Below are 22,343 nucleotides of genomic sequence, written 5' to 3'. Positions count from 1 at the left end.
CTGACACTAATAGGGGCTCAGCACCCCTCAAGGGCCAGATCTGCCTTGAAAGCAACTGCCCGTGATTTAAGGCTGCATGATCGGGCCCAGGCTCTCTGTTTCAGAGAGATTGTGTCTGTAACTCAGAATCACCTGTGATTTCAGGAGAAGCAACTCCTGGGGAGAATCCTGGAATGATGGGACCAAGTGACATAAAGTTGCAAATGAAGAGTACTTTTGATCACTTGGAGACTGTAAGCCAATCAAGGCTGAAATTCTAAATATAGGAAGGGGGGATGTCCAGCCACTTTCAGTAGAGGGAAGGCCATTGTGAAGGATTCCCCGCTCTTCAAAAGAGAACAGCATCTCCTGAGGCCCTGTACTGAACCCTTCACTGATACCCAGGGCGAGACTGGGGCTCTTCAGCCACCAGGGTCTTTTCCTCAGTAGGAAAAAATCAGTATTTTTAGTACATATTAACATGTATTAAAATCCTAGTGTAGACAAGGCATGTAGCTTTAACACCTGTTAGCTCATCAAGGCTCCCCCCCTAGGTTTTAACATGACTGTGAATCTATAGTCCAATGTTTAGGGCACTCACCTGGGAGGTGGGAAAAGCCTTGTTCAAATCCTTTCTTGTCAAACAAGGGGGGAGTTGAATGTGGGTCTCCCACATCCCAGGTGAATGCCCTAACCACTGGGCTAAAGGTTAGAGGGTGACCCCTCTCCAATCCTTTTAAGTGGAGTTAGGTGTGCATCATTGTTCTTGCAAGAGACGTCTCAGGCCCCTGACTCCAGGAGATGGTTCTAACTGTGGATCGCAAGCAGAGAGAGGCACCTCCTTCCAGCCTGGATTTAGGAACCTAAATCCCTGAGAGGGGTGGAGCTTAGGGGACACACCATCCTCTCAGTGTCTGCTATTGGCTAGCTTAGGCTGTTCCCCACTCAGTATGCTGGCTTTAGTAGATCCCATTGTCAGGTGCCCGTCTCTCCCCATACATTGTATAAGGACCCTAGACACCTACCACATGGTTTGGGGATTCCACTGGGAGGCTGGGTACTTAAAAGTGAAGCGCTGCAGTGGTCAGTCCAGTTGTGGTTTGGGCTTAATTCCAGATCTGGACAATTTATACTGGGGTTCCTAAATAATGATTTAGGTCAAGACTTTCAACCGGGATGCCTAAAGTTTGGCACCTACCAAGTTGGTCTGAGCTCTCAGTGTTGGGCACCCAGGGAAAATCAGTTCACTTGCTGAGGTGGCCAAATGAGGATTTGGTGACAAACTTTAGGCACCCCAGGGCCGGATTAACTTTTTGTGGGCCCGGCGCCAAACATATTTGTGGGCCCCCCTGCGGAATAATTGTAAAAGGGGCTGGGGGTAAAAGGACAGTGGGGCAGGAGCTAGGGAGGGGTCAGAGGTAAACTGTAAGTGCGGCAGGGCTGGGGAGGGGGTAAACAGGATCCCCCCACCCCTACCCACATGGAGCGGATACCTACCTGGTTCTAGCCCATTCTCTTTGTCTCTCTCTGCACTGTGCTGCCCCTCCTCCCACAGCAGCAAGACCGGTTCTCTTCCAGCCCTCTGGGGTGGGTGTTGGGAGTGGGAGGAGCGGAGGCTAATGTGGTTACTCCTATAACTGGACATTTAGTTTCCAGTCAGCACTGCTAACCGGACACTCAGGTCCTGTTTTCTACTGGAGTTTCCAGTCTAAAACTGGATACCTGGCAACAGGGCTGCCAAAGAAAGCCTGAGGGGGGGAGAGGGACAAGCAATCATTTTTAAAAGTAAGAGGGCTAAGCCTTAAGCCGGCGGGGGAGGGGGAGGCGGCAAGTGGTGTGTGGGCTAGGGAGTGGAGAGGAGCTAGTGGGCAGGGCATGTCTGCTGTAGTGCCCAGGTAGTTGGAGTCTGTGGGGATCAGCTGACACAGTATCCAGGGCTGGTGCAAGGATATTTTGCACCCTAGGTGAAACTTCGACCTTGCACCCCCCCCAACCCCCTCCGGAGCATCTCTTATTATAAATTTTCAAAAATGAATACAGTGGAGTCACATCTTACACGGGGGTTAGGTTCTAAGGTCAGCGCGTAAGAGGAAAATCGCGTATAGTGAAAATTACCATAAACTGCAGTACACACGGTATACATAGTATACACTGTCTACACTAGAACAGGGGTCCTCAACCTACGGCACACGTGCCAAAGGCGGCACGCGAGCTGGTTTTTTTTTTTTTAATGGCAGCCTGCGGGTCCTGGTCACCACTGAGCCTGCAGCCGGCCTGGGGTCCGTTCACTCAGCTGCCAGCCGAGATCCCAGCCGGCGACTCCCCTCAGCCTCCGGCCTTTCGCCCAGGCTGGCAGGAGGCTGAGCGGGGCTGGTGGCCGAGACTCTGGCTGGCCAGGGGCCGGCAGCCGGAACCCCACATCGTCAGCGGGCTGAGCAGGGCCGGCGGCTGGGACCCCAGACTGGCAGTGGGCCGAGCTGCTCAGTCCACTGCCCGTCTGGGGTTTCATCCGCTGGCTCCTGCCAGCCGGGGTCCCAGCCGCCAGCCCCACTCATCCTGCTCAGCCCACTGCCAGCCGGGGTCCCGGCCACCGGATCCGTTCAGCCTCCTGGCGGCCTGGGTGCTTTCCTTGCACCACAGCGCCCTCTGCTGGGCAATCGGTGGAACTGCAGCAACATTTCAGCAGAGGCTTTTTTCTGTGCAAAAAATTAAAAATATGCACGGCTCATTAATTATGAATGCACGCAGTAGTGTAGAATTTCCCCAGAAGTAACTTTCTCTTAGAAAATGTGGACCTGTGAAGCTCCACCAGAGCAGCACCACCAGTGCTAGCAGTTGTTGCCGGCACAGGGGCCCGAGGACAGCAACAGTGGGGTTCGTTGCCCGGTGTGCTTCGCGTCAATAAACATACCGGGGTGGAGAAACAATCAAAGTGTATTTGAGATCTCAAAGTGGTGCAAGGAGACAGGCAAGTCTCAAATCAAGCACACAAGCAAAAACAGTTTCTCTCTTCTTTATACACTTTACAACTAAGCCCCCCCTCTTCCCCTCTCTACCTAAGGCATGTTTATACATTTAAGCAATTAAATCATTTTAGGGCTTTAAATCTAGCTTGTTAGTAACACTCCTCTAAACAGTTATTTGGTTCTGTTTATCCTTAGTTTATTACCTCTTCTCCAGCTAGAAACATGCAAACCTCATCATTATTGCTTGGTACCTGGTATGAGCAAGGTTGTAATTGCTAACTGACTGTTTACACATTCCAATTCCTGTCCTTGGTTGTTGAGGCCGATCAGAGTTAAACATGGAAGGACAGAGCTTAAACATGGAAGAACCCTGGCTCAGGCAGGGCTAGTAATCCCAACACAATGGTGTAAGTTCTAGTGTAAACAAGTCTCAGGTGTTTTTTCATGAAAAGTTGCTCATGTGGGGATGCACTAGTGCTAGAAACCACCACACGGTATTTTTTTTTCTGTAGACATGGCCAGAGTTTGTCTCCCTTACACCTACTTATACCCTCTGACTCAGGGTAGTTTACACCACTTCATGTATCACCTCTCAATTTATCTCGTCTTGTACCTCTAACGTCCCTATCACCATAGGTCATGATTGTGCTCAGTCCCTAGGCAGATGGGCAACAGAGCTGGAAGGCAAAAATAATCTCTCTACACTGGTCCCTCGTACGGGGAGTGCAAGGAATCTGCCAGGCTGGTGCCGTTATGGGTGCTAACTTCTGACAAGCTTGTGGGTCAGGGCACTGACCTGTCTTCTTACCCACAACAGCCAGCAGAACGGAGCAGCCACTGAGGGGCATTTCTGCATCTTCTTCAAGGGTGTCACAGCATCGGCTCTCTCCAGGATCTCTGGGTGATGATGTGCCCCCTGAGGTGCTATGCATCCTGGAATTCCCACTGGGCCCAGCAACTCTGTAGTTCCCCCAGTGCAGGGCAGGGCCTGCAAGTCACAGTTGAGCTCATAGTATCTAAGCACCAAATACTGTGTCTCTGCTAAATCTTTCAAACGTTTCTTTTTCTTCTTCCCCCAGGAAAGAAAGGTGATGTTGGCCTCCCTGGATCGCAAGGTGAGAGACCTCAGATGGTTCTGGCTGGAGGGCAATACAAATGCTTTAGGGTCTGACATTAATAGGGACTCAGCACCTCCTTCCAGCCTGGATTTAGGCACCTAAATCCCTGAGAGGGGTGGAGCTTAGGGGGACACACCATCCTCTCAGCGTCTGCTATTGGCTAGCTTAGGCTGTTCCCCACTCAGTATGCTGGCTTTAGTAGATCCCATTGTCAGGTGCCCATCTCTCCCCATGCATTGTATAAGGAGCCTAGACACCTACCACATGGTTTGGGGATTCCACTGGGAGGCTGGGTACTTAAAAGTGAAGCGCTGCAGTGGTCAGTCCAATTGTGGTTTGGGCTTAATTCCAGATCTGGACAATTTATACTGGGGTTCCTAAATAATGATTTAGGTCAAGACTTTCAAACCGGGATGCCTAAAGTTTGGCACCTACCAAGTTGGTCTGAGCTCTCAGTGTTGGGCACCCAGGGAAAATCAGTTCACTTGCTGAGGTGGCCAAATGAGGATTTGGTGACAAACTTTAGGCACCCCAGGGCCGGATTAACTTTTGTTGGCCCGGCGCCAAACATATTTGTGGGCCCCCCTGCAGAATAATTGTAAAAGGGGCCGGGGGTAAAAGGACAGTGGGGCAGGAGCTAGGGAGGGGTCAGGGGTAAACTGTAAGTGCAGCAGGGCTGGGGAGGGGGTAAACAGGATCCCCCCCACCCCTACCCACATGGAGCGGATACCTAACCTGGTTCTAGCCCATTCTCTTTGTCTCTCTCTGCACTGAGCTGCCCCTCCTCCCACAGCAGCAAGACCGGTTCTCTTCCAGCCCTCTGGGGTGGGTGTTGGGAGTGGGAGGAGCGGAGGCTAATGTGGTTACTCCTATAACTGGACATTTAGTTTCCAGTCAGCACTGCTAACCGGACACTCAGGTCCTCTTTTCTACTGGAATTTCCAGTCTAAAACTGGATACCTGGCGACAGGGCTGCCAAAAAAAGCCTGAGTGGGGGAGAGGGGCAAGCAATCATTTTTAAAAGTAAGAGGGCTAAGCCTTAAGCGGGGGCGGGAGGGGGGCAAGTGGTGTGTGGGCTAGGGAGTGGAGAGGAGCTAGTGGGCAGGGCATGTCTGCTGTGCTGCCCAGGTAGGTTGGAGACTGTGGGATCAGCTGACACAGTATCCAGGGCTGGTGCAAGGATATTTTGCACCCTAGGTGAAACTTCGCCCTTGCGCCCCCCCACCCCCCTCCGGAGCATCTCTTATTATAAATTTTCAAAAATGAATACAGTGGAGTCACATCTTACACGGGGGTTAGGTTCTAAGGTCAGCGCGTAAGAGGAAAATCGCGTATCGTGAAAATTACCATAAACTGCAGTACACACGGTATACATAATATACACTGTCTACACTAGAACAGGGGTCCTCAACCTACGGCACACGTGCCAAAGGCGGCACGCGAGCTGATTTTTTTTTTTTAATGGCAGCCTGCGGGTCCCGGTCACCACTGAGCCTGCAGCCGGCCTGGGGTCCGTTCACTCAGCTGCCAGCCGGGATCCCAGCCGGCGACTCCGCTCAGCCTCCGGCCTTTCGCCCAGGCTGGCAGGAGGCTGAGCGGGGCTGGTGGCCGAGAGTCCTGGCTGGCCAGGGGCCGGCAGCCGGAACCCCACATCGTCAGCGGGCTGAGCAGGGCTGGCGGCTGGGACCCCAGACTGGCAGTGGCCGAGCTGCTCAGTCCACTGCCCGTCTGGGGTTTCATCCGCTGGCTCCTGCCAGCCGGGGTCCCAGCCGCCAGCCCCACTCATCCTGCTCAGCCCACTGCCAGCTGGGATCCCGGCCACCGGATCCGTTCAGCCTCCTGGCGGCCTGGGTGCTTTCCTTGCGCCACAGCGCCCTCTGCTGGGCAATAGGTGGAACTGCAGCAACATTTCAGCAGAAGCTTTTTTCTGTGCAAAAAATTAAAAATATGCTCGGCTCATTAATTATGAATACACGCAGTAGTGCAGAATTTCCCCAGAAGTAACTTTCTCTGAGAAAATGTGGACCTGTGAAGCTCCCCCAGAGCAGCACCACCACTGCTAGCAATTGTTGCTGGCACAGGGGCCCGAGGACAGCAACAGTGGGGTTCGTTGCCCGGTGTGCTTCGCGTCAATAAACATACCGGGGTGGAGAAACAATCAAAGTGTATTTGAGATCTCAAAGTGGTGCAAGGAGACAGGCAAGTCTCAAATCAAGCACACAAGCAAAAACAGTTTCTCTCTTCTTTATACACTTTACAACTAAGCCCCCCCCCCTCTCTACCAAAGGCATGTTTATACATTTAAGCAATTAAATCATTCTAGGGCTATAAATCTAGCTTGTTAGTAACACTCCTCTAAACAGTTATTTGGTTCTGTTTATCCTTAGTTTATTACCTCTTCTCCAGCTAGAAACATGCAAACCTCATCATTATCGCTTGGTACCTGGTATGAGCAAGGTCGTAATTGCTAACTGACTGTTTACACATTCCAATTCCTGTCCTTGGTTGTTGAGGCCGATCAGAGTTAAACATGGAAAGACAGAGTTTAAACATGGAAGAACTCTGGCTCAGGCAGGGCTAGTAATCCCAACACAATGGTGTAAGTTCTAGTGTAAACAAGTCTCAGGTGTTTTTTCATGAAAAGTTGCTCATGTGGGGATGCACTAGTGCTAGAAACCACCACACGGTATTTTTTTTTCTGTAGACATGGCCAGAGTTTGTCTCCCTTACACCTACTTATACCCTCTGACTCAGGGTAGTTTACACCACTTCATGTATCACCTCTCAATTTATCTTGTCTTGTACCTCTAACATCCCTATCACCATAGGTCATGATTGTGCTCAGTCCCTAGGCAGATGGGCAACAGAGCTGGAAGGCAAAAATAATCTCTCTACTCTGGTCCCTCGTACGGGGAGTGCAAGGAATCTGCCAGGCTGGTGCCGTTATGGGTGTTAACTTCTGACAAGCTTGTGGGTCAGGGCACTGACCTGTCTTCTTACCCACAACAGCCAGCAGAACGGAGCAGCCACTGAGGGGCATTTCTGCATCTTCTTCAAGGGTGTCACAGCATCGGCTCTCTCCAGGATCTCTGGGTGATGATGTGCCCCCTGAGGTGCTATGCATCCTGGAATTCCCACTGGGCCCAGCAATTCTGTAGTTCCCCCAGTGCAGGGCAGAGCCTGCAAGGGACAGTTGAGCTCATAGTATCTAAGCACCAAATACTGTGTCTCTGCTAAATCTTTCAAACGTTTCTTTTTCTTCTTCCCCCAGGAAAGAAAGGTGATGTTGGCCTCCCTGGATCGCAAGGTGAGAGACCTCAGATGGTTCTGGCTGGAGGGCAATACAAATGCTTTAGGGTCTGACATTAATAGGGGCTCAGCACCCCTCAAGGGCCAGATCTGCCTTGAAAGCAACTGCCCGTGATTTACGGCTGCATGATCGGGCCCAGGTTCTCTGTTTCAGAGAGATTGTGTCTGTAACTCAGAATCACCTGTGATTTCAGGAGAAGCAACTCCTGGGGAGAATCCTGGAATGATGGGACCAAGTGACATAAAGTTGCAAAGGAGGAGTACTTTTGATCACTTGGAGACTGTAAGCTAATCTAGGCTGAAATTCTAACTATAGGAAGGGGGGATGTCCAGCCACTTTCAATAGAGGGAAGGCCATTGTGAAGGATTCCCCGCTCTTCAAAAGAGAACAGCATCTCCTGAGGCCCTGTACTGAACCCTTCACTGATACCCAGGGCGAGACTGGGGCTCTTCAGCCACCAGGGTCTTTTCTTCGCTAGGAAGAAATCTGTATTTTTAGTACATATTAACGTGTATTAAAATCCTAGTGTAGACAAGGCATGTAGCTTTAACACCTTTAGCTCATCAAGGCTTCCCCCCTAGGTTTTAACATGACCAGTTTAACACATGTTAAAGGCAGTGAGCCTCACCTACACTAGACTCTAAAACATGGCAGGATATGCTAACGTCACACCTGGAAATCCCAGTCTATATAAAGCCCTAGTATAGACATGGCCTTAGAGGCCAGTACAATTCCTCTGGGAGCAAGGAGGACTTGAGAAACGCGTCAGCTGAGCAGTGCTGGTCGTGTGGATGAAAACAAGGCTGTCCTCCCTTCAGGAAACCAGAGGAAATCATAAAATAAGAAGAGGTGAGACATGAACATGCCTTAGATGGATATTTCTAACAATATTGTCAAGTTGGCAAAAAGCTTAAACTGCCAAGTATGGAATAGTGCTTCTGGTCTAGCATAAGGGGTGACAGAGGAGAGGAAGGAGGTGGTCCCCCACATAACCTTTAGCCCAATGGTTAAGATGCCCACCTGGGATGTGGTAAACACCAGTTCAGTTTCTTCATCTGCTGGTTGGGGCAAAGAAGTATGAACTTGGGGTTCACGCCCTTCAGGAGAGTGCACTGGCCACTGGACTGCAGGATTGCCTGATGTGGGGCTCTCTCAATGTTGAAGCTGTTCCACTGTGAATCTATAGTTCAATGTTTAGGGCGCTCACCTGGGAGGTGGGAAAAGCCTTGTTCAAATCCTTTCTTGTCAAACAAGGGGGGAGTTGAATGTGGGTCTCCCACATCCCAGGTGAATGCCCTAACCACTGGGCTAAAGGTTAGAGGGTGACCCCTCTGCAATCCTTTGAAGTGGAGCTAGGTGAGCATCACTGTTCTTGCAAGAGACGTCTCAGGCCCCTGACTCCCTAACTGTGGATCGCAAGCAGAGAGAGGCACCTAACTCCCTGAGAGGGGTGGAGCTTAGGGGGACACACCATCCTGTCAGCGTCTGCTATTGGCTAGCTTAGGCTGTTCCCCACTCAGCATGCTGGCTTTAGTAGATCCCATTGTCAGGTGCCCGTCTCTCCCCATGCATTGTATAAGGAGCCTAGACACCTACCACAGGGTTTGGGGATTCCACTGGGAGGCTGGGTACTTAAAAGTGAAGCGCTGCAGTGGTCAGTCCAATTGTGGTTTGGGCTTAATTCCAGATCTGGACAATTTATACTGGGGTTCCTAAATAATGATTTAGGTCAAGACTTTCAAACCGGGATGCCTAAAGTTTGGAACCTACCAAGTTGGTCTGAGCTCTCAGTGTTGGGCACCCAGGGAAAATCAGTTCACTTGCTGAGGTGGCCAAATGAGGATTTGGTGACAAACTTTAGGCACCCCAGGGCCGGATTAACTTTTTGTTGGCCCGGCGCCAAACATATTTGTGGGCCCCCCGGGGAATAATTGTAAAAGGGGCCGGGGGTAAAAGGACAGTGGGGCAGGAGCTAGGGAGGGGTCAGGGGTAAACTGTAAGTGCAGCAGGGCTGGGGAGGGGGTAAACAGGATCCCCCCCACCCCTACCCACATGGAGCGGATACCTACCTGGTTCTAGCCCATTCTCTTTGTCTCTCTCTGCACTGAGCTGCCCCTCCTCCCACAGCAGCAAGACCGGTTCTCTTCCAGCCCTCTGGGGTGGGTGTTGGGAGTGGGAGGAGCGGAGGCTAATGTGGTTTCTCCTATAACTGAACATTTAGTTTCCATTCAGCACTGCTAACCGGACACTCAGGTCCTGTTTTCTACTGGAGTTTCCAGTCTAAAACTGGATACCTGGCAACAGGGCTGCCAAAAAAAGCCTAAGGGGGGGAGAGGGACAAGCAATCATTTTTAAAAGTAAGAGAGCTAAGCCTTAAGCCGGCGGGGGAGGGGGGAGCGGGAAGTGGTGGGTGGGCTAGGGAGTGGAGAGAAGCTAGTGGGCAGGGCCATGTCTGCTGTGCTGCCCAGGTAGGTTGGAGACTGTGGGGATCAGCTGACACAGTATCCAGGGCTGGTGCAAGGATACATTGCCCGGTGTGCTTCGCGTCAATAAACATACCGGGGTGGAGAAACAATCAAAGTTTATTTGAGATCTCAAAGTGGTGCAAGGAGACAGGCAAGTCTCAAATCAAGCACACAAGCAAAAACAGTTTCTCTCTTCTTTATACACTTTACAACTAAGCCCCACCCTCTCCCCCCTCTACCAAAGGCATGTTTATACATTTAAGCAATTAAATCATTCTAGGGCTATAAATCTAGCTTGTTAGTAACACTCCTCTAAACAGTTATTTGGTTCTGTTTATCCTTAGTTTATTACCTCTTCTCCAGCTAGAAACATGCAAACCTCATCATTATCGCTTGGTACCTGGTATGAGCAAGGTCGTAATTGCTAACTGACTGTTTACACATTCCAATTCCTGTCCTTGGTTGTTGAGGCCGATCAGAGTTAAACATGGAAGGACAGAGTTTAAACATGGAAGAACTCTGGCTCAGGCAGGGCTAGTAACCCCAACACAATGGTGTAAGTTCTAGTGTAAACAAGTCTCAGGTGTTTTTTCATGAAAAGTTGCTCATGTGGGGATGCACTAGTGCTAGAAACCACCACACAGTATATTTTTTTTCTGTAGACATGGCCAGAGTTTGTCTCCCTTACACCTACTCATACCCTCTGACTCAGGGTAGTTTACACCACTTCATGTATCACCTCTCAATTTATCTTGTCTTGTACCTCTAACGTCCCTATCACCATAGGTCATGATTGTGCTCAGTCCCTAGGCAGATGGGCAACAGAGCTGGAAGGCAAAAATAATCTCTCTACTCTGGTCCCTCGTACGGGGAGTGCAAGGAATCTGCCAGGCTGGTGCCGTTATGGGTGCTAACTTCTGACAAGCTTGTGGGTCAGGGCACTGACCTGTCTTCTTACCCACAACAGCCAGCAGAACGGAGCAGCCACTGAGGGGCATTTCTGCATCTTCTTCAAGGGTGTCACAGCATCGGCTCTCTCCAGGATCTCTGGGTGATGATGTGCCCCCTGAGGTGCTATGCATCCTGGAATTCCCACTGGGCCCAGCAACTCTGTAGTTCCCCCAGTGCAGGGCAGGGCCTGCAAGGGACAGTTGAGCTCATAGTATCTAAGCACCAAATACTGTGTCTCTGCTAAATCTTTCAAACGTTTCTTTTTCTTCTTCCCCCAGGAAAGAAAGGTGATGTTGGCCTCCCTGGATCGCAAGGTGAGAGACCTCAGATGGTTCTGGCTGGAGGGCAATACAAATGCTTTAGGGTCTGACATTAATAGGGGCTCAGCACCCCTCAAGGGCCAGATCTGCCTTGAAAACAACTGCCCGTGATTTAAGGCTGCATGATCGGGCCCAGGTTCTCTGTTTCAGAGAGATTGTGTCTGTAACTCAGAATCACCTGTGATTTCAGGAGAAGCAACTTCTGGGGAGAATCCTGGAATGATGGGACCAAGTGACATAAAGTTGCAAATGAGGAGTACTTTTGATCACTTGGAGACTGTAAGCCAATCTAGGCTGAAATTCTAAATATAGGAAGGAGGGATGTCCAGCCACTTTCAATAGAGGGAAGGCCATTGTGAAGGATTCCCCGCTCTTCAAAAGAGAACAGCATCTCCTGAGGCCCTGTACTGAACCCTTCACTGATACCCAGGGCGAGACTGGGGCTCTTCAGCCACTAGGGTCTTTTCTTCGCTAGGAAGAAATCTGTATTTTTAGTACATATTAACGTGTATTAAAATCCTAGTGTAGACAAGGCATGTAGCTTTAACACCTTTAGCTCATCAAGGCTTCCCCCCTAGGTTTTAACTTGACCAGTTTAACACATGTTAAAGGCAGTGAGCCTCACCTACACTAGACTCTAAAACATGGCAGGATGTGCTAACGTCACACCTTGAAATCCCAGTGTATATAAAGCCCTAGTATAGACATGGCCTTAGAGGCCAGTACAATTCCTCTGGGAGCAAGGAGGACTTGAGAAACGCGTCAGCTGAGCAGTGCTGGTCGTGTGGATGAAAACAAGGCTGTCCTCCCTTCAGGAAACCAGAGGAAATCATAAAATAAGAAGAGGTGAGACATGAACATGCCTTAGATGGATATTTCTAACAATATTGTCAAGTTGGCAAAAAGCTTAAACTGCCAAGTATGGAATAGTGCTTCTGGTCTAGCATAAGGGGTGACAGAGGAGAGGAAGGAGGTGGTCCCACACATAACCTTTAGCCCAATGGTTAAGATGCCCACCTGGGATGTGGTAAACACCAGTTCAGTTTCTTCATCTGCTGGTTGTGGCAAAGAAGTATGAACTTGGGGTTCACGCCCTTCAGGAGAGTGCACTGGCCACTGGACTGCAGGATTGCCTGATGTGGGGCTCTCTCAATGTTGAAGCTGTTCCACTGTGAATCTATAGGGCACATCCCAGGTGAATGCCCTAACCACTGGGCTAAAGGTTAGAGGGTGACCCCTCTGCAATCCTTTGAAGTGGAGCTAGGTGAGCATCACTGTTCTTGCAAGAGACGTCTCAGGCCCCTGACTCCAGGAGATGGTTCTAACTGTGGATCGCAAGCAGAGAGAGGCACCTCCTTCCAGCCTGGATTTAGGCACCTAAATCCCTGAGAGGGGTGGAGCTTAGGGCGACACACCATCCCCTCAGTGTTTGCTATTGGCTAGCTTAGGCTGTTCCCCACTCAGCATGCTGGCTTTAGTAGATCCCATTGTCAGGTGCCCGTCTCTCCCCATGCATTGTATAAGGAGCCTAGACACCTACCACAGGGTTTGGGGATTCCACTGGGAGGCTGGGTACTTAAAAGTGAAGCGCTGCAGTGGTCAGTCCAATTGTGGTTTGGGCTTAATTCCAGATCTGGACAATTTATACTGGGGTTCCTAAATAATGATTTAGGTCAAGACTTTCAAACCGGGATGCCTAAAGTTTGGAACCTACCAAGTTGGTCTGAGCTCTCAGTGTTGGGCACCCAGGGAAAATCAGTTCACTTGCTGAGGTGGCCAAATGAGGATTTGGTGACAAACTTTAGGCACCCCAGGGCCGGATTAACTTTTTGTTGGCCCGGCGCCAAACATATTTGTGGGCCCCCCGGGGAATAATTGTAAAAGGGGCCGGGGGTAAAAGGACAGTGGGGCAGGAGCTAGGGAGGGGTCAGGGGTAAACTGTAAGTGCAGCAGGGCTGGGGAGGGGGTAAACAGGATCCCCCCCACCCCTACCCACATGGAGCGGATACCTACCTGGTTCTAGCCCATTCTCTTTGTCTCTCTCTGCACTGAGCTGCCCCTCCTCCCACAGCAGCAAGACCGGTTCTCTTCCAGCCCTCTGGGGTGGGTGTTGGGAGTGGGAGGAGCGGAGGCTAATGTGGTTTCTCCTATAACTGAACATTTAGTTTCCATTCAGCACTGCTAACCGGACACTCAGGTCCTGTTTTCTACTGGAGTTTCCAGTCTAAAACTGGATACCTGGCAACAGGGCTGCCAAAAAAAGCCTAAGGGGGGGAGAGGGACAAGCAATCATTTTTAAAAGTAAGAGAGCTAAGCCTTAAGCCGGCGGGGGAGGGGGGAGCGGGAAGTGGTGGGTGGGCTAGGGAGTGGAGAGAAGCTAGTGGGCAGGGCCATGTCTGCTGTGCTGCCCAGGTAGGTTGGAGACTGTGGGGATCAGCTGACACAGTATCCAGGGCTGGTGCAAGGATATTTTGCACCCTAGGTGAAACTTCGACCTTGCACCCCCCCCCAACCTCCTCCGGAGCATCTCTTATTATAAATTTTCAAAAATGAATACAGTGGAGTCACATCTTACACGGGGGTTAGGTTCTAAGGTCAGCGCGTAAGAGGAAAATCGCGTATCGTGAAAATTACCATAAACTGCAATACACACGGTATACATAATATACACTGTCTACACTAGAACAGGGGTCCTCAACCTACGGCACACGTGCCAAAGGCGGCACGCGAGCTGATTTTTTTTTTTAATGGCAGCCTGCGGTTCCCGGTCACCACTGAGCCTGCAGCCGGCCTGGGGTCCGTTCACTCAGCTGCCAGCCGAGATCCCAGCCGGCGACTCCCCTCAGCCTCCGGCCTTTCACCCAGGCTGGCAGGAGGCTGAGCGGGGCTGGTGGCCGAGACTCTGGCTGGCCAGGGGCCGGCAGCCGGAACCACAGATCCTCAGCGGGCTGAGCAGGGCCGGCGGGTGGGACCCCAGACTGGCAGTGGGCCGAGCTGCTCAGTCCACTGCCCGTCTGGGGTTTCATCCGCTGGCTCCTGCCAGCCGGGGTCCCAGCCGCCAGCCCCACTCATCCTGCTCAGCCCACTGCCAGCCGGGGTCCCGGCCACCGGATCCGTTCAGCCTCCTGGCGACCTGGGTGCTTTCCTTGCGCCACAGCGCCCTCTGCTGGGCAATAGGTGGAACTGCAGCAACATTTCAGCAGAAGCTTTTTTCTGTGCAAAAAATTAAAAATATGCACGGCTCATTAATTATGAATACACGCAGTAGTGCAGAATTTCCCCAGAAGTAACTTTCTCTGAGAAAATGTGGACCTGTGAAGCTCCCCCAGAGCAGCACCACCAGTGCTAGCAATTGTTGCCGGCACAGGGGCCCGAGGACAGCAACAGTGGGGTTCATTGCCCGGTGTGCTTCGCGTCAATAAACATACCGGGGTGGAGAAACAATCAAAGTGTATTTGAGATCTCAAAGTGGTGCAAGGAGACAGGCAAGTCTCAAATCAAGCACACAAGCAAAAACAGTTTCTCTCTTCTTTATACACTTTACAACTAAGCCCCACCCTCTCCCCCCTCTACCAAAGGCATGTTTATACATTTAAGCAATTAAATCATTCTAGGGCTATAAATCTAGCTTGTTAGTAACACTCCTCTAAACAGTTATTTGGTTCTGTTTATCCTTAGTTTATTACCTCTTCTCCAGCTAGAAACATGCAAACCTCATCATTATCGCTTGGTACCTGGTATGAGCAAGGTCGTAATTGCTAACTGACTGTTTACACATTCCAATTCCTGTCCTTGGTTGTTGAGGCCGATCAGAGTTAAACATGGAAGGACAGAGTTTAAACATGGAAGAACTCTGGCTCAGGCAGGCCTAGTAATCCCAACACAATGGTGTAAGTTCTAGTGTAAACAAGTCTCAGGTGTTTTTTCATGAAAAGTTGCTCATGTGGGGATGCACTAGTGCTAGAAACCACCACATAGTATTTTTTTTTCTGTAGACATGGCCAGAGTTTGTCTCCCTTACACCTACTCATACCCTCTGACTCAGGGTAATTTACACCACTTCATGTATCACCTCTCAATTTATCTTGTCTTGTACCTCTAACGTCCCTATCAACACAGGTCATGATTGTGCTCAGTCCCTAGGCAGATGGGCAACAGAGCTGGAAGGCAAAAATAATCTCTCTACTCTGGTCCCTCGTACGGGGAGTGCAAGGAATCTGCCAGGCTGGTGCCGTTATGGGTGCTAACTTCTGACAAGCTTGTGGGTCAGGGCACTGACCTGTCTTCTTACCCACAACAGCCAGCAGAACGGAGCAGCCACTGAGGGGCATTTCTGCATCTTCTTCAAGGGTGTCACAGCATCAGCTCTCTCCAGGATCTCTGGGTGATGATGTGCCCCCTGAGGTGCTATGCATCCTGGAATTCCCACTGGGCCCAGCAACTCTGTAGTTCCCCCAGTGCAGGGCAGGGCCTGCAAGGGACAGTTGAGCTCATAGTATCTAAGCACCAAATACTGTGTCTCTGCTAAATCTTTCAAACGTTTCTTTTTCTTCTTCCCCCAGGAAAGAAAGGTGATGTTGGCCTCCCTGGATCGCAAGGTGAGAGACCTCAGATGGTTCTGGCTGGAGGGCAATACAAATGCTTTAGGGTCTGACATTAATAGGGGCTCAGCACCCCTCAAGGGCCAGATCTGCCTTGAAAGCAACTGCCCGTGATTTAAGGCTGCATGATCGGGCCCAGGTTCTCTGTTTCAGAGAGATTGTGTCTGTAACTCAGAATCACCTGTGATTTCAGGAGAAGCAACTTCTGGGGAGAATCCTGGAATGATGGGACCAAGTGACATAAAGTTGCAAATGAGGAGTACTTTTGATCACTTGGAGACTGTAAGCCAATCTAGGCTGAAATTCTAACTATAGGAAGGGGGGATGTCCAGCCGCTTTCAATAGAGGGAAGGCCATTGTGAAGGATTCCCCGCTCTTCAAAAGAGAACAGCATCTCCTGAGGCCCTGTACTGAACCCTTCACTGATACCCAGGGCGAGACTGGGGCTCTTCAGCCACTAGGGTCTTTTCTTCGCTAGGAAGAAATCTGTATTTTTAGTACATATTAACGTGTATTAAAATCCTAGTGTAGACAAGGCATGTAGCTTTAACACCTTTAGCTCATCAAGGCTTCCCCCCTAGGTTTTAACTTGACCAGTTTAACACATGTTAAAGGCAGTGAGCCTCACCTACACTAGACTCTAAAACATGGCAGGATGTGCTAACGTCACACCTTGAAATCCCAGTGTATATAAAGCCCTAGTATAGACATGGCCTTAGAGGCCAGTACAATTCCTCTGGGAGCAAGGAGGACTTGAGAAACATGGCAGCTGAGCTGTGCTGGTCGTGTGGATGAAAACAAGGCTGTCCTCCCTTCAGGAAACCAGAGGAAATCATAAAATAAGAAGAGGTGAGACATGAACATGCCTTAGATGGATATTTCTAACAATATTGTCAAGTTGGCAAAAAGCTTAAACTGCCAAGTATGGAATAGTGCTTCTGGTCTAGCATAAGGGGTGACAGAGGGGAGGAAGGAGGTGGTCCCCCACATAACCTTTAGCCCAATGGTTAAGATGCCCACCTGGGATGTGGTAAACACCAGTTCAGTTTCTTCATCTGCTGGTTGTGGCAAAGAAGTATGAACTTGGGGTTCACGCCCTTCAGGAGAGTGCACTGGCCACTGGACTGCAGGATTGCCTGATGTGGGGCTCTCTCAATGTTGAAGCTGTTCCACTGTGAATCTATAGTCCAATGTTTAGGGCGCTCACCTGGGAGGTGGGAAAACCCTCGTTCAAATCCTTTCTTGTCAAACAAGGGGGGAGTTGAATGTGGGTCTCCCACATCCCAGGTGAATGCCCTAACCACTGGGCTAAAGGTTAGAGGGTGACCCCTCTCCAATCCTTTGAAGTGGAGCTAGGTGAGCACCACTGTTCTTGCAAGAGACGTCTCAGGCCCCTGACTCCAGGAGATGGCTCCTGCCAGCCGGGGTCCCAGCCGCCAGCCCCACTCATCCTGCTCAGCCCACTGCCAGCCGGGATCCCGGCCACCGGATCCGTTCAGCCTCCTGGCGGCCTGGGTGAACCGAACCCCAGGGTGGCGGATGGAACCCTGGGTGAACGGAACCCCAGGGTGGCGGATGGAACCGTGGGTGAACGGAACCCCAGACCGTTCACCCAGACCGGCAGGAGGCTGAGCGGAGCTGGCTGGGACCCCTGCGGGCTGAGCAGGGCTGGTGGCTGGGACCCTGGCTGGCAGGAGCCGGCCCACTGACCCCCAGGTCGGCAGCAGGCTCAGCGGCAGCCGGGACCCGCAGCCTGCCATTAAAAAAAAAAATCAGCTCGCGTGCCGCCTTTGGCACACGTGCCGTAGGTTGAGGACCCCTGTTCTAGTGTATACTGTACTTTATGGTAATTTTCACTATACACAATTTTCCTCTTACGCGGTGGCTTTAGAACCTAAGCCCCGTGTAAAATGTGACTCCACTGTAGTGTAAAAGAAAAATTTGAGGGCACCGCTTTTTGGCACCCCCAAATCTTGGCGCCCTAGGCGGTCGCCTAGTGCGCCTAGTGGTTACACCGGCTCTGACAGTATCCCCAGCCCAGGTGACATGACAGCTAGTGGTGGATTTAGAGTTAGTGGGGGCCCCCCAGCTCTGTGCTCAGCTTTATTTTTGGGGCTCCTCCTTGGGACCCAGTCAAGAAAAAGACCATTCCCTCTTATCTCCCCCTGCCCCCGTTTTTCATTATTTTTTTCGTCATCTTCCTCCCATAAGTAATAACAAGTAAATGAAAATAAAGTGAGGTACCTTGATTGTTCTTGTAGTCTAACTTATTTTTCCACAGACCACTTGAAAATCATGGAGGGTCTCGACGGACCACTTAATGATCTTTCCAAATATTGTAAAAAGGGACATCAATACTTTTCATAGGTTGTGGGTTTTGTGTTTTTTGGCCCATCTAAGAAGTAGGGTTACCAGGTGTCCGGTTTTCGACCGAAACAGCCACTCGGAAAGGGACCCTGGCAGCTCCAGTCAGCAGGGCCGGCTCCAGGGTTTTTGCCGCCCCAAGAAGCCCCTCCCCCCCCCCCCCCCCACAAAAAAAGTCGCGATCTGCGGCACTTCGGCGGCAATTTGGCAGGAGGTCCTTCACTTCGAGCGGGAGTGAGGGAACATCCGCCGAAATGCCGCCGAACAGCTGGACATGCCGCTCCTCTCCGGTGTGGCCGCCCCAAGCACCTGCTTGCTAAACTGGTGCCTGGAGCTGGCCCTGCCAGTCAGCACTGGGGGTGGTGCCTGCGGGCGAGAGCAGTGTGTGCAGAGCCGCCTGCTGCACTTCCGCCTAGGAGCCAGACCTGCTGGCCGCTTCCGGAGCACAGCGCAGTCCGCGTTGCCAGGACAGGCAGGGAGCTTGCCTTAGCCCCCCTGCTGCGCCGCTGACTGGGAACTGCCAGAGGTAACCCCGTGCCCGAACCCTGCGCCTGAGTCCCCCACCCCAGCCCTGAGCCGCCCTGAAACCTGGAGCACCCTCCTACATCCCAAACCCTCATCCCTGGCCCTACCCCAGAGCCTGCACACCCAGATGGAGCCCGCACCCCCCCACACACACTCCAACCCCCTGCCTCATCCCGCAGTGCCCTCCCGTACCCTGAACCCCTCATTTCTGGCCCCAGTTAGAGCCCTCATCCCCTCCTGCACTCCAACCCCCTGCCTCATCCCGCAGTGCCCTCCCGTACCCTGAACCCCTCATTTCTGGCCCCAGTTAGAGCCCTCATCCCCTCCTGCACTCCAACCCCCTGCCCCAGCCCAGTGAAAGTGAGTGAGGGTGGAGGAGAGCAAGCCACTGAGGGAGGGGGAATGTAGTGAGCGGGGGGCAGGGCCTCAGGGAAGGGACAGGGCTAGAGTGTTCAGTTTTGTGGGATTAGAAAGTTGGCAACTCTACTAAAAAGATGCCTTTAAAACTTGTCTATGTCAATTTCTACGCTAGGATAACATGTATTATCATGTCAGCAAACGTGATGTTAAAAATGTTGCTGTCAGTGTGAACAAGGACCATTGTGTTTAAAAACCTGCGCATGAATCCAGTGAAATAGCCCTGAAGATCTGCCTATGTGCTTCGGAGTTTATTCTGCCCGTTTGTGTGTTTGAGGAAACATCCTGCTTTGGAGCAAAGCCTCTCAATACGTTAACGAATATCCTACGCGGTGCTCTCTTTTTATTGGCCACTTACAACACACACTAACATAGACACTAACATAGCTAACAAATATGACTCATTTGACAAATGAAGCAGATTCCACCAGATACATCAAGTTGTTTTTTCAGAGTGATCCACAAGAGCCTCAGTTGTGAACCACCCAAGGAGGTTAAAGCTTCTCTGCTAAAACTCTCCATGTTCTTACACCACAGTGTAATTGCAGCCCCAAGCCCATCCAGGTGTGGGCTCCAAGTAATGCAAGGATTTGACCTTGTGTTTTTATTTTAGGAATCAAAGGAAACCCTGGAGCACCAGCAAAAATAGGTGAGCACCTCTGAACTCCTCAAAACATGTCAGGTTTGATATTCTAGTGCTAGTGCTTGAAATGACACGGGACACGTACTGACAGTAATTTCTTTGCATACTATGGAATGCTCTGCCTGTGGCCATCCAAATGTTGCCTCATCTTCAACAATTATATAAAGACTCACATTAAATTCCTGGTCCCTGCTCCACCAGAATTCCCGTGTGTGGGGTGGGGTTACAAACTCTGGAGAAATGAGAGGGGTTCTTTCTGTGGCCATTTCAACTGACTTTTTTTTTAACCTGGACCCTCTTAATGGGCATTTAATCCTTCATATAGCTGATCTGTTCTCTTCCTTAATTGGTGCTTTTAACTGGTTGAATGTTTTGATCAGATGTTACTCTTTAACATTTCTTACCCACTGCGCATGGCCCTGGACCTTCATGTTACCCATTGGAGGGGTGAGATGTGGTAGCTCACAGGGGTCGCTGAACTCTCTCTGCAGGAGTGAGTCGAGATTTGGATGTGCAATGTGGAAGCACATTCTCCCCCCCTTGCATTGAGATGTTACTGTTGTGCAACACCGAGGCATAGATGTGTAACAAGAATAAGGTCTGAGGCAATGAGATTTGTTCTCTCTCTTACTGTACGGGGTGCTTTGGTTAGTTATGATTCGTCCAGGGTTTCCACAGACCCCACTTTTGTTATCTCTGATTTTTGCAAATCATTTGCTTGGTGACTTTTAAGTAACAAATCTGCATGCGACATTCTATCATGTAGGGTCCTGCCTGAGGTTTTATGGTAGGTCTAGTAGTGAACTGCTGCAACTTCCTGTACACTGCCCTGTGCCACACTGTGGACCAATTAGTCCAAAGACTCTGACTTTTATTCTCTGGTAAAAAGGTCTGTGTCAAGCAATAGCCATCTTGCTGTAAAACCTCAGTGAAGACAAGGCACTTGTAGTGTTTACCATGAGGTAACTGGATGAGGTTAGCTCTCACCCATGATTCACCTCACCCATGGTTCACCTCACCTAGCTATCTCACAGCAAAACCACAGTGCCTTATCTCTCTGTGTTGTTAGTGAGAAAGCTCCCATGTATTAGTTACCCCATGGGTAACTAACACACCTTTCTTGACAGTGAAGACATAGCAGCGTTTTTTACCTTGGGCACTGAGCTTTGCAAAGGTAAAAACACAGTGGAGATAAGGCGCTCCAAAGTCAACTCTGCAGAGTGCTAAGTGTCTCTGGTAAGATGCCGCGCTCCTTTGCAATTCCTCCTGAGGTCACCACTCAATGGAGTTGGGCCCTAAGACTGTTTTATAAATAGCTACCAGAGGAGTGGAGTTTAGGACTTTTGGAACCTGTCACCAGGCCACATTCATGGTTTTTATAATATCCTCTAACTCAGGATGTTTGGTACCATTTCTAAAACGTTCCGCTCTGCCAATATTGGTAGTTATGGCAGATTCAGACACATGTTAGGAAAAGAGGATGACTTCACTTGATGAGGTTTGGTTAATTCTTTGAAACAGGGAACTTAACAAGACACAATTAAAGGATGTATGACCTTCTGGGTCATTGAGTCCACTCCTCTGCTATGGCAGGCAACCCCATCCTGCAGTCCTGTTTATAAACATATCAGGCTCCAGCTTAAAACTAGCTAGGTTGTTTGTCCTCCACTACGCCTATTGGAAAGCTGTTCCAGAACGTCACTCCTCTGATGGTTAGAACCCCCCTGCTAATTTCTAGCCTAAACTTATTCTTGATCAGTTTATGCCCATATGTACTTGTGCTAATATTGTCCTTTGACTTCAATAGCTCTTCCTCTGCAGGATTTTTATGCCCCTGATCTATTTCTAGAAAGCAATCAGATCTTTTCTCATTAATGAAAATATTAAAATTAATATTAAAATTATTATGGTCCCAAGACCAGTCCTTGAGGAACAACACTAGTACCCTCCCTCCAGATTGATAGCTATCCTTTCAGCACAATCCATTAGCTCTTCTTTAGCAATTCTTGTGTAATCCTTCTGCCCGTCAGAGTTGACAGCAACAAGGGCCGGGTTCAGTATCTAGGGGTTCCGTTTCAATAACACAATGCAAAACCGGCTCGAGTGACCTGGGACAATTACATACCACCCCCCTGGGCACCTCTAAGAGGCAATACTTCCCCTCTCGCAAGCACGGAGTCTGAGTGTAGCAAAAGCCTTTTAATAAAAGAGGAAAACAATGTGGCATTATGTTGGGGAAACACCACAAAAAGAATTCATAACACAAACCATGAGCAAAAGACCCACTCCCAAGTAAGTTTGGCAGTGTCCTTTTCCCCTCAGGGTCTTAAGTCCAGCAACCCAAAAGTCACCCCACCCACAGTTTCTGACCTTGGTCAGTGCAGCCCCCAGAATTCAGAAGTTCATCTGCAGAGTTTACCTCCCAGCCTGGGTGGAAGTGGAGGGAGGTATGGGGGGGCATCTTACATGCTCCGCTGCTCAGGTTGACAGCTGAGTGCCACACCTCTCCATGGGGTTCTGCTGCAATCTTCACCACTAGCCATCCTGCTAGCTGCTCACCAACTTGTCTTCAGCCGCCCCCCCCCCCCCACCAACTTAATACAGCTCCCAGTGAGTTTAGCTGGTAGTAGGGCAGCCTCACTGCTGATGCACCACTAGTCCAAAGCAGGTCTAATACTTAGACC

At 50.4% G+C, this 22,343-nt stretch overlaps 1 protein-coding gene across 6 annotated transcripts in view; it reads left to right on the top strand.

The window, feature by feature from the left end:
* The window catches only part of LOC103307452 (ficolin-1-like), a 43,020-nt gene that overhangs the window by 8,136 nt on the left and 12,541 nt on the right, over positions 1 to 22,343 (top strand). For 2 of the 6 annotated variants that reach the window (XM_065572171.1, XM_065572170.1), the window contains 5 exons: positions 4,025 to 4,060; positions 7,335 to 7,370; positions 11,068 to 11,103; positions 15,672 to 15,707; positions 19,630 to 19,665. In XM_065572171.1, coding sequence (XP_065428243.1) covers positions 4,025 to 4,060; positions 7,335 to 7,370; positions 11,068 to 11,103; positions 15,672 to 15,707; positions 19,630 to 19,665 — 180 coding nt within the window. The remainder of the gene's footprint in view (positions 1 to 4,024; positions 4,061 to 7,334; positions 7,371 to 11,067; positions 11,104 to 15,671; positions 15,708 to 19,629; positions 19,666 to 22,343) is intronic. The other 4 variants (XM_065572176.1, XM_065572174.1, XM_065572172.1 and 1 more) reach the window with 3 other exon arrangements.

The sequence above is a fragment of the Chrysemys picta genome, chromosome 18, assembly GCF_011386835.1.
Source record: "Chrysemys picta bellii isolate R12L10 chromosome 18, ASM1138683v2, whole genome shotgun sequence".
NCBI classification, from domain to species: Eukaryota; Metazoa; Chordata; order Testudines; family Emydidae; genus Chrysemys; species Chrysemys picta.
The sequence above is the reverse complement of the archived record's forward strand: the minus strand, read 5'-3'. Positions and strand labels throughout refer to the sequence as shown.